Raw genomic sequence first — 13,106 nt, 5'->3', positions numbered from 1 at the left:
AACTTGATATATAAAAATCTAATCTCAAACATAAACTGCACTTCCAGTCGGCCTCTGTTCTGTTAGAGGCTCTTAGAAGACTTTGGGATGAATAAAGCTAATGAAAAGAGATTTTGTCTGTGTTAAACCAGATAAAAAGGCTATACATCCAGTGTAATATATAGACATCTGTAACTGCCTCTGTGCCTCAAATGCCTCTTCCTCCCGAGCTCACCCAGAGCTGAAGTTGGTGCCGCTGCTTTGATGAGCCGCCAACCAGGATTAGATTCCACTCTTAATATTACTCCCACTTTCTCAAAGTAGTAGGGTGACACAGAGGACAGTCTGGTAGAAAGGAAAGGGAGACACAGAGAGATGCTGTGTTTTTGTCTCCCTGATGTGGTTATTTTACAGCTACATCCGTTTTACTCAGGAGTACATTCAGGTTGGGTTATGCTCCAACTCATTTGTTTAAAAGGAGGATTTTCTCCTTGAAGATTTTTTCTTCTTAAGGTTTCATCCTTGCAGTTGGGCTAATTGCTGCAGTTGTGCTTGCACTGTCACGTTTTGCTTAACTGTTCATTTACGCTGTTGACCATAAATGCAACATACAGTGCATTTTAGATTAGAAATTCTGGAGAATTTTCTGCTTCTCAGATTAGATGTCATACATTTTCTTTACCTAATTCATTTTAATTATTTTAAGAATCATGTGGGCCAGAAACCCCTCCCACAATGCAATGTGTGTAAAGCTTGGAAACACCCTATGCGGGCCACTTGCATTCAGACCTGACTATTTACTGAGAGTTCATTTGACTTGTATGTATGTGAAATGGAGGGGAACCCTGGTGAATGCAGAGAAAACAAGCAAACACCACACAGAAATGATAGGAATTGAACTGCACCCACAATTTATTTAAACAAGCACATTGATTGCCCATTTCAGATCAAATTTCAGGTGGTGCAAAATGCCATGAAAACATTCTCACTGGGTGTCACCATGGGCGAAAACATGGTTGTGTATATAGCTGTCAGAACCTAACTTTAGCTCTGCTCAGGAAGTGGTACTACATCTGACTTCCAGGAACCTTCAGGCAGAGTGAGCACTTCTGTCACTCATCATTGTTCAAGCAGAGGTGTCATTGCTTTGTCTGCAAACACGAGCTGTCCTCATTAACATTGTTCACTGCTTTAAAAACCTGACAAAAAAGCTGAGATTGTAAGTGTTTGGATTAGACTTTAATGACTGTAAATAAATAATAAATAAATCCTTTCATTGTTGGATGCATGCTATGCATTGAAATGGTCCTGCAGATACAGTAGCTGCATGCATGGTGTTTTCTGTCTCTACATGGTGCTTTGACTTCACCTGTCATTGTCTTGAACCATGCCCTGTACCTTTGTGCCACGTCTACCCACTGACCACGCCACTACAGTGCTATTTCATGACAGGCAGATCAATAACTCCTGTCATTCTTCATTAATAATTGCCTTCCCAGCATTTAGACCAAGTCCTTCCACTAAGTGTGGCAAATTCCCTTCTGCACAGAATAGCAGAAACTATATGCTCTGGATGAACAAAGCAAAACTGAGGCAAAACTGATCCGAGAGCATCGCTACTACTCTGAGATACAAATACAACACATCATGAATTTCTCTCTAAAACGCTTGGAAACAGAGTGAATATGCTGATGAAGCAGGAGAAAATCTGCCTCAGTCACTCCTATACTGTGCCACAGTGTCTCAAATATGCAAAGAGATACTCCTGCCTCAGTCTAAACAAGTGTGTGTGTTGGTGTGTGTGGGCTCATTCCCACTTGTATCTCCCTTACTATAATACCACTGTAAGCAATATTCAAACTGCGCTTTGTGTTGGTGCTCTGTTAATTGAATTAAGTAATTGAATCAGTGGACCAACCTGTTGTCTGCAGGCTGTGGACTCAGACCGGCTCCATGCTGGGTGTCCACCAGGCCATGCTGTGTCAGCATGTATGATGAGCCATTCTGTCCTCTCTTTTTTAGAGCTTCCTAAGGTATTTCTTGTATGGAAAATACCCCAGAATACACCATAACCATCTCGACTGAGACTTTGTAGTTTCACTTTACAGTATTTGCCCAAATTAAATTCTGGTTTCAGATACAGTCAATTTTCGACCCGCAGGAAATCACAAATCAATACTTCAGACATGCCTCCAGCAGTGCGTGAACACTCTGCAGGGAAATCTGGACTCACCCAAGTTCCAGCTTTTTTCTCTCTCTCATCGTCTTCATATAAAACATCGTAGAGCGGCCCATTTCATAAACATGAACTTGCTGTGTGCAATGTGCTGAAGTCACTTCACACCTAGTTTTTCAAACTCGTTCTGCCAACGCGTGAAGTTCCCCAGTGCACCTTTAAAGTTAACATGGATGCTGACTCTGTAAGTGTGCCATGTCTTCCAACTTCCTTTCTGTCAAATCTGACATCCCTCTGAGATAGCAGTTATCTTTTACATTTATTTGGGGGTGTTTCTGTTTTATTAAGAATGAACAGGCAACAGTTGAGGCTGATTCGTTAACATCTTTGCTTTGAATCTACAGTGGAGGCACGAAGGAAATATTTGAGAGAGGAGAGGACATAGTTCAGGTTAGGCCACACTCTGAATTTGCTTTTTGCACTTTATGCCTCAGAACGTAGCAATGGCTTGAAGACAACTTCAGACAACAGATGTGCATACTCTTTGCGGATGTGCGTGTCTATATTTTGCTGTTAAATTCAGATCAGCTAAGAATCAGATGTTCTGGCTGGCTCTGAACCACTCCGACATGATCCCTTCAGCTCTGACATATCGACAGGAGCTGTTTGTAATTGACATTTAACTGCTTGATGTAGTAGATTGATGAGTGATGGCCGCTGCCATAATGAGATAATGTACAGAGTAAAGTGGGACTGGCTATAAAGTAATGAACTGACTCGTGTCTTGTCAATTTGATCTGGAGCAAGCCCACCAATAGCAAGACACAAGGTGGGTCATCTCCGTGGCAACATTCTGTACAGTGCGTCGCTGCATGGTGAGTGTGTTTGTCCTTGCAAGCCTGTAATATGATTCTACAAGCTAATTGACAGGCAGGTCCCATACCTGCGGCTAAATTAGTGAACGTCTGAGCTTGACGTGTTAATCATTATAACAAAAGATTTGAGGAACGTATTCAGCAGCAATACGTGGGAAACTGTTACTTACAGCACCGGAGGACCAGTGCTCCCTCTAAGCTGACAGTTACGTGACCTGTGACTAATATTTTATCACACAGACCAAATAATTACAGCTGATTCATCCTCAGTCGCTGCTGTTTTTTTTTTTTTCAGAAAGAACATTTTCATCTATGTTTTAGAGTCAAATGATAGCTGAACCATTTACCATAGTTTAGGGTTCAGTGAATAGACGCTTCTGGGAATATTCCAGCTGAGAGGTGTATGGTGATAATGGGCTGTGTGCATTAGCAGGGTTGTGGTTTTGTTTTGAGTACAGTGTTTATTGACTGTGTAGTGAGAGGCTGTTATGGAGGAAATACTTTTATGTTTCACCTGCACAGAGTTTTATTTATGTTTTGCATACCTGCACTAACTATCTGCATTGCACTCTGCATTGCTGTGCTGTTGGAGAATGTTGGGACTTTACTGCCTTGCTCAAAGCAACACGGGTGCCACTCAACTCACGACATATACTGTTTACTATGACTATGATATTTTCTTAACTGTGAAATGTTATTTACTGCTGTAATACTTTGTGACTATATCAGTTTTTACTTTGTTGTGATTAGTTGTTCACCACCATTGATTAGTGTACTGAAATGCTTATTAGTGTTGTAGTGTAAATACTTGTTTACTCTCAAATTTAACCAGTTCAATGCTGAAAACCACTTACAGGAATAGTTCAGCATTTTGGGAAGTACGCTCGCTTTCTTGCTGAGAGTCAGATGAGAACATTGATGCCACACTCGTGTTTGTACGCTAAATATGAAGCTAAAGGGAATGAGCTTAGCGTAAAGACTGGAAATAGGGGAAAAACAGCACATACAGTAACCCTGATAAAAATCTGGCTTGTCGTTTTTATTTCGCTTTTTGTATGGTATCAATAAACAAGATATAATGTATTAATTAGTGAGCTTCAGCTTTTTTTTTTTAACCTTTGGACACAGCCAGGCTAGCTGTTTCACCCTGCTTCCAGTCTTTATCCTAAAGGTCCTGCTGGCTGTAGCTTCATAATTAGGGTACAGAACTCTGTCAGAAAGCAACTAAGTGTATTTCCCAAAATTCTGCACTATTCCTATTATACAAGATGGGAAAACTGTACTGTATGTTAAGGGGTTTTAACATATTGTCCTTTAAGTTGGCTTTTCTTGGGGGTTAAAGCCCTCTGAGAATGATGACTATGAAGATAACTAATACCATAAAACAAATAAATACTAATCGATCATTATACATAAATAGAATATCTCTGTTCCCACAAAAAATAGCTCAACCACAGCCCTGACACAAAAAAATCTGTGTAATGTTTGGCATGTTGTTGTTGGGTTCCTCCGCTTCAGGCCGCATGAATCAGTGCTCCCTCTAGTCCATATAACCCCTGCGCCATTTTTGGATGCAGAGACATTTTCAACTAATCAGATAAGCTGTTAGAAAGAGGAGGGAGTTTTTTAAAATATCTGTAAAAGCATCAAAAACTCGTGAGTCAAACCCTTATCTCTGCTCTCACCGTGTCTTTACTGTGCTGTGGTTTTCTATTTTACAGTACTGCAATAAGTCCTTTATGCTGAGTTATTACACTCTGATAACATCCTCCTCTTTTATTGTGCCGTGATAGGGGCCATTATTTCGACTGGATGCACACAATGTACAGAGACAGACAGAATTAGCCCCAGTTAGGTTGACCTGTTAAGTACAAGAAGACCTTGGGGGGAAAAACCTACATCGTGGTTTTCTCGGGTCACAGCTTTAAATTTTGAGTGGGATTGCAATATGTCTGCCTAATTAGTTGAAGAAAAGTGGTATTGTGCTACTATTTATTTACTACATCACCGCTTATCATTAGTGTAGCAGTTTGTATTGCAAGAATTACAACTCAAGTAGGATGTTGTCGTGTTTAGTCAGAGTGATTCCTGTACGAAGACCTTTGTCTTGAGTCTCACCAGCCGACTGTTTGCGTTGTAGAGCTTTGCAGAGAACACCATGAACGAGCTGCTGGGCTGGTACGGCTATGACAAGGTGGAGCTGAGAGACTCTGACCACCTGGAGATAGGGGAGACGCCACAGCACATCTCTGTCCTCAAAGGTATGGAACTCTAACATACAGTACACCATTTTGGTGTTTTTTTATTAAAAAGCGCACGCATTTTTTGCCTAGCTGGCTCAATTTCTTCATTAAGTGCTCATCAATGGATCATGATGCATATTGTACATATGTTGAACATGACTGTGACACCTATGTATTTGTGTTAAAGGCTCTGAAAAAATTATTTCTGAAACAGCTTCTTACTATGAGTAATGGAGTCCTACATGAACACACTATTTTTTGCCAAAGTTTAAGTTATTACACGTGGGAGGTTTCTTTTCTTTTCTCACTGGTGGGCAGAGCTCAGTTGGAAAATTGTAATCACATAGTTGCACGCACCAATCAGAGTTTAGCAACATATGAATCAAAGTGTGACACAAAACAGATTAACTATTTGCTTACGTTACCAGCACTGTCAATCTTATGTGAAGCCACATCCACACCCACGTAGTTCTGATGAAGCAGATTAGCTGGCTTTTTTAGTGTTAAACTAAAATATATATAACTAAGAAGGTTTTCTGAACTTTAAATCTGTGTGAATTTATTTTTTTTGGCCACTTGGGAGCAGTCCAACAAGCTGCAAACAGAACACTGACATGCCAGTAACTTATGAAGTTGATATGTTGAGCTTTATTATCGAACGGTTGCCTACATACTCATCCGACTAGAACGAGGCTGATGCGAGCGGTGAGACTGAACCAAAATAGTGAAGTTGTGGGCGGGAAAAACAAAACAGACCCCTTTCACATTACATTTGGTCAGTTGAGCCACTGCTAATATGAGAATATTGACAAGTGCAGCTTTTCATTGTTGCTTATTTAGTCACAAACAAATGTGGGGCTTTAAACATAAACTTTTCCAGGACCACCTTAAAAGACAGACATTCTTCATCGCTTGTGCCTCTATATGGTGAAAAAAAGTTAACCCTTTGTGTCAGAGTTTTAAGCATACGAGGTGCATACATTATGGCTCATTTGCAGCTCATTTCATCACGTTTTATTTTGCTCAATTTCCTCTGTCTAGAAAACTTGTTGCCAAAAATCCCAACTTCGACAGAGGGCAGCGAAGCCTCTCCGGATCGAGCCAACAGCTCCCAGTCTTTGCCAGCCTCCAGGAACGGAGTCACAGAGTCCTCCACCACGCCGTCCACCTCCACGCCCAGCATCAAGGAACACGGCAACCTGCCCATCCTAGTCCCCATGATCCCCCCGCCACTGATCAAGCCCCCTGCAGGTAGGGAGCACTCACACCTTTTTGGAAAGACACATAACAGTACATGAATTGAAAAGTAGTTTAGGCTTATACAAGTCCTTGTTTGTCAAGAAAACACCTAAACATGATAGCTGTCAGCAGAAACCAGTGTCAAAATGTGCTCAAAAGGGCAAACCAGCCCTCCTCCAGAGCTGGTACATGAAGTTTCAGCTGTTTTATGCATACCCATTTTGCTGTTTTGAACAAGGCTACATTTTAAATTTCCAAAAAGATCAAGGTCATTTTCAGCCCATCGCAGATTGCTGATGTATTCGCCCAAATGCCCAAACACAAACGCACACACAGAGTCATTTCTCTAAAAACAGCCAGTCAAAACACCCAACTAGAAGAAGTGGCGTAGATTTCATCCACAGCTGTTCTCCAGACAGATTACACTGTACCGAAAGTATAAACCTACTTGCTGATTCTCCAGCACTAAGCAGGAAAACTGAATGTTTATGCAACTTTCTGTCTTTGCAATGGCTGAAAGCCTCCAAACCAGGCAGGGACAGGCGACTAATGAGCTAGCTACCTGCTGTACACCTTGTTTATCTCCACCTGCCCAAGTGTCAATAGAACCCCATCAACTCCCCGAGGAAATGTCCGCGTTCCTCGGCCAGACAGAGGGCTTATTATCCCTTACGTCTGCTGTGGCACAGGAGGTTGGTACGCCCCGGCGGAGGGAGTGAGCCGCCTTGGCATCACCCAAGAGGAGTCCCCGCTGGCCCTGCCTAGGCGGGGAAACAGATGGTGTGGTCCCACTTAAAGCCCAGCACCAACCCACCACCCGGCCAACACCCCCTTCAACTCGCCCCCAACCCCACCCTCACACATATGCTGAATTATTCATGTGCCCCGCAAAATCCGACAAAGGACCTTTTGAGGTGCAGGTACAGCGGATGATGGCATTTACTATGGATGCTGCATAATTACTGGTGGGTTTTTTTTCCCCCCTCATGCAGATGTGAGTGTTTTGAGATGCGCTTATTACGAGGTGCCAGGATGTGTGAAGGCAAAACCAACTCCACCTCAAGATGTTTCTTTGTATGAAAATGTTGAGACATTGTGAAAAACGTTGTAATTTCATGTTGGCCTTCAACCTTGTTCATTACGCTGTGGTACATGCATTATTCCAAGCAATGTACAAACCCTGATCAACCCACCCAGTCAGCTTAGAATGAAACTATGTCTTGCTTTTCTGTTATCACTGCAGTGGGCAGCAATCCAGATAGACACAAAAAGGCAGAGAGACTATAGGAATGACACAGAGCACAGAGGGGAGGAAAGACATAAAATATGCATGTTGGGTCCACTGTGCTATCTTTAGGGCTCCAGGGAGTTATTCCCTTAATTGTGAGTTAGTCTTTACTTAAAATCTGATGGCCCTGTAGATCCATTAAGCTCAACAAGAGGTGAAAAGCCTGGCCAGCATGTGATAAGGAGGTGTGCGGGGTTGAAAGACTAATGGGCCTGCATTTTTTTGCCCTCACACCCGCGTAGTCATAATGTAATAATTGGGAGATACTGGGGGGAATCTCGGAGGATCTCTCTCATCGCAACAGCGACGGCACTAAAAACCCGCAGCTCATCACCAGCAGTCACAGTTTACCACAGAGGAGGCATTTCACTGTCACAGAGGGTCTGTTAAAATAATTTGTTGCCCCCACGGACCCCTCTGCAGCCGCATACCTCTAAATCAAAGGTTAAAATGAGGAAGTCCTTTTGAAGCCATTATTGTAGATTTCAGTGGATTACAGTTTGTTGTTCTTAAAAAAATGTTTTTTTTTTTTGAGGATAAAATGAATTTCAGTTGAGAGATGTGTTGAGGTCAACTGTGGATTTGCTCAAAAATGTGTTAGGGCTAAATCTTAAGAGACAGAAGAAATCAGAAGGGTATACTCTTTTTGACCTGTAAATCCACAATTATTTTTTAGAATACCACACAGGTCATGAATTTCGACAAAGCGGCATTAACTGAGAAATAAATCTTGACATCTACATATATCAACTGAAAAGAGATAGTAGAATACTAATACCTGGACTCCATACACATACAAATATAAACCCACAAGCATAAATACCAAAAAGTACTGTAATAACTGCTACTGGCAATATTATTATTCAACGTTTTAATTCTACATGTATTTTTTCTTTTATGCTTTTATTCTATATTGTTTCTTACATATCTAAATTTAAACATAGTACTATTAGTACTATATATATTGGAATTTCTTAAAGAAAACTACTGATTATCAGTGTCTCATTTGTTTCTTTTTCTAACTGTGTCCATTTATTATTTACTTACTTTCTATACTTGACCAGTTAACACAGTGACTGTCTACAATCACCATGCAATTCATTGTATCATTAACATCCTATAGCCCTAACCTGCAATATGACTAGGACTCAATGTCTATTTTATGTGAACTCCATTTTATGTCCTGTCCTGTAAATAATGTAAATATTTGCTTGTTACTGTGTCTGTCCTTGTGGACCACTGGGAAAATGTGTATATGTATTTATTTATTTCTCACTCCTTTCCCTCATGTTTTTTTAATTTCTTCTCTCTGCCCTCAAAGTGCCCTCATCATGAATAATTTGGGAATAAAAAAGGAAGAACCAAAAAGCTAAATTAAACTCTGTTAGTGTTTGTGTGGAGTGGTAGATGGATGGGTAGGGTTTTCTTCAGATCAGGTCAAGTCAGATCAGAGTTGTATAACTTAGTCAGGGAAAATCGGTCTAAATTGTCTTACAAAAATACCTTCTTGAATTCTCACAACTTTTTTTTTTTTTTTTTACATCTCACATCTATTTTGGCTAATACGTGAGAATGATTCAAAAATTCTCTGTGACCCTGGTGTAGCAAATACACTCACACAGGATGCACATCAGCAGGGAGACCACACCCGTCATCTCCAGCATCATCAGAGTACATCCTTGTGTCCACTTCAGGTTCTCTAATACCCACAGAGCACAGCTACAAATAGGCATCTTCCCATGTCCCCGGCTCATCCGGTTCTGCTACATTTACCCATGGCAGGGCTTCATTATAAATCCTACTGTGGTTTTGTGGCTTGAATCTTGAGCGGATTTAACCAGCCCAGCAGCTGGGCTGAATCAGTGAAGTTAATGCCTTTTGGTCTATGTGTTTAGTACATCTAGTTGTTGCACGCTTGTTGATATTCTCCGCCACGGACTTACACTTAAAATATAATAGATGTCACTCTTTCTGAAGCATATTTTATATCAGAATCAGACTCACTTTGATCACAAAGTTTAAGGTAAGTACAACAAGGGCAATACTGGTTATGAAGTAAGACATTATGAGTGGTAAGAAACAGTCCTAGTCATTTGTTTTGGCTTATGTGAAACTATAGTAAAGCAAATAAAAATATTTTATAAAAAGGCTTTTAGATAAAAAAATATTTGGAATGATCCTTCATGGTGCCTGGGCCTGAATATCCAGGGTAATGGTCTGTGTCTGTTTAATACAAGATAATGTAGAAAAGAATAATTGTTTGCATACTGAACTTGAGCTCCATCCTAGCTCCATTCACTACTGGTTGTTTCTTTCTAGATGAAGATGCATCCAATGTGCAGATCATGTGCGCCTGGTGCCAGAAGGTCGGCGTCAAACGCTATTCTCTGAGCATGGGGAGTGAGCTGAAGAGCTTCTGCAGTGAGAAGTGCTTCGCCGCCTGCCGCAGAGCCTATTTTAAGAGAAACAAGGTAAAATTCCTTCCTTATTGTCAGCTCGACACTTTGATATAACATTTTTTTTAGAGACTTTGCAGATACAGTATGTCTGTCACACATCTCCTGGCAACTATGTGATCATTATGAGTGAGTCCCAGAGGAGAATATAAAACTGACATCATGGTTCCAGAAATTCATAAAACAAGCATAAAATAAATCTGTATATCGTGATTACTTCTGTGAAATGTATTGTTATGTGGTGAACGATTGTTGAGAATAGCATGTATTGGACAATAGCATCATGTCCAATAAATAATACACTTGTTTGCTTTATTTTCAAGAGTTAGATGAAAAGATTGATGCCATTCTCATGTCTGTGTGTTAAGTAAGCAGCTTGAGTTAGGAGGTGATTAGCATAGCTTAGCATAAAGACTGGTACTGGGGAAACAGCTAGCCTAGATCTCCACAAAGTTCAATAATCCACCTAGCAACATCTTTAAAGCTCCCAGTCAACATGATGTATCTTTGTATTGCCACAACACAAACAGTAATGTAAAACCGACAATTTTTGGTTTTACAGGGAGTTACATGGTGAAATTGTTAGAAAATTTCATTTCCATTTTGACTGAAATATTGCTTGCATAAATGGAAAATCAGGTTACGTTGTTATATTTCTTATTTTCAAATTTGAATTAACATTTGAATATTGTCCACTGTACAGCGGGGTACGAGTTTGAAAATTAAATGTCAGACAGCTTTTCCATTTTCATTTTAATATGGTCATAGAACGCCCACACGAGTATGTGGAAACGAAAATTGGATTATTGCATTTTCATTTTTACTCAAATAACACATACATATGTGGAAAATTCTAATGCTATTGTGGAATAACATTTTAATATCCAAGTTTACATGATCATTTTAATATATAATATATATTTAATATATAATATAGTTGTAAGACTGACGTGATACTATGGTGTACTAGTTAACTTTATTTACACACAAAACTGGTCATTTTGTAGTTTGCAGTGTTCATTTTTGTGTGTGTAAATAGCGTACAAATACACTGTGTCTAATCAATTATGTTGGGATAGCAAAGTTCAGAAGTGCAATTACTGTATCTGTATTATTGCCAAGAGCAGAGAGCCTCTGATTTGGCTGCTAGAAAATGTTACATCATCTGGTAAGCTCTTTATAAACATGCACTATATTTTGCTTCTGAGCTAAATGAAGTTTAAGGACATTTTAATAGTCTTTATACTGTGAGCAGTAGCTTTGTCTGTTGTAACTTCAGCAATTATTACGCTTCATTCTGACTCAAGACATCAAATGGTCATTTTAACTAAAAATCTTGTTTAAAAAATGTCAACTTAAAAATCCTCTGATTACCTTTTCAGGTTTGGATTGAATACAAAATAATAATAATAATAATAATAATAATACATAAGACATTAAACCAGAAGCCATTAAGAATAAATCATGGATTTTACTACAAAAACACCCTCAGGTGATCAACTCCAAAATGACTTGGTCATCGTGATGCATAAGACGCCACACAGCAAATATCAAAGTTGTTACTGTGTTCTCATTTTCCCCCCGATGACTGTAGTTAAACAATCTCCTTTCTCTCTTGTACCAAAGCTGGGATATGTAAGGAATTACGCTGTGAGTATGACGTGTTTTACTCTCCTGCTTGTCTGTCCTGAAGTCAGTTATTCATTTAAACATAATCACTTTTCAAGCACTGCACTGGAGCAGGAACAAGATAGGGGTGCACTTAGAGTATGTCTGTTCATTTCAGTTAGTGATATCCAATTTCTTTTGTTTTCCGACACTTTTTCCCAAAGCATGAGAATCAAGCTGAGCCTTGTGTCTACTGTACTGTTGCTCATACTATATGTTTTTCATTTTCTACCTTAACATTTTAGCTCATTTACTTTTATAGTACGTTTGTAGTTTTCATTGTACTTAATGTTGAAATGATGACAAATGATCTGTCTGGTCCTGGTGATGACAAGGAGAGTCTGACATGTTGAAGCCTCGTGGGAGAACGGGTGACAGTTGCAAGAGCTATAGAGCTTCATATCAGATCAAAACGAAGCTTTTGAACTGGTTTTATTTTGATCCGTGAGCTCCAGAGGAGGTCAGAAAAAACAGGTCTATGATATTTGACAGCTCCATAGCAATCAGAGATCAATAAGGGATGGTTGGAAACATGACAATTGTAAAGCTATTGTGCTACAATTAAACAGAAATAAAAAGCAGTTCATATAAAGTTTATATATACAGTGAAAGTCATTTAAAAGATTTAAGTATTTCACTTACTCTTACCTTCATTGTTATACAGTATATAGTATACAATTATAAGAATAGTCTCCTGGACATCCTGTATAGTACATTTGTAGCTTGTTTAGTTCAGATATGACTAATTAACTCTATAATATATTTGATGGCCTTTTGGGTACATGGAGTTAGGTGAGAAAAGTGTGTGAAAAAAATACAGAGGCAGCAATACTCTTTGCAAGTTTCTATGCTCTAGCCATTAATCAGCCTCAGACTTTTGACAGAAATTTCAAAGCATGTCTCCTCACTGCGGTGACAGCTCCTCATGCATGTTAAAGCTGTAGAAAAGTCTGAATTTCAAAGTGACAGGCTAGATCATTACAATCTTTTACCGTGTGCGCTCTGACACACAGAATGCCAGTCAACTTGTGTTTTCGCTGGTGTTCCACCATAACCTTTACTTTAAAACCAATAGCTCCAAAATACCTTAATAATGCACTCCTTTACTGTTTACTTGCTGTACAATACATTAATGTAACATGTGAAAATTAGCAATCAGTCTGCTTCTTCAAACACACTTTT

The 13,106-nt window shown here is 39.6% G+C and overlaps 1 protein-coding gene across 1 annotated transcript in view; it reads left to right on the top strand.

Moving 5' to 3' along the window:
* The window catches only part of sobpa (sine oculis binding protein homolog (Drosophila) a), a 40,778-nt gene that overhangs the window by 5,662 nt on the left and 22,010 nt on the right, over positions 1-13,106 (top strand). Inside the window, 4 exon segments of the mRNA XM_044166908.1 lie at positions 5,171-5,291; positions 6,315-6,524; positions 10,120-10,271; positions 11,883-11,906. Coding sequence (XP_044022843.1) covers positions 5,171-5,291; positions 6,315-6,524; positions 10,120-10,271; positions 11,883-11,906 — 507 coding nt within the window.

The sequence above is a fragment of the Siniperca chuatsi genome, linkage group LG15 (assembly GCF_020085105.1).
Source record: "Siniperca chuatsi isolate FFG_IHB_CAS linkage group LG15, ASM2008510v1, whole genome shotgun sequence".
In the NCBI taxonomy this organism is placed as follows: Eukaryota; Metazoa; Chordata; class Actinopteri; order Centrarchiformes; family Sinipercidae; genus Siniperca; species Siniperca chuatsi.
This window is presented reverse-complemented; position numbering and strand designations above follow the sequence as displayed.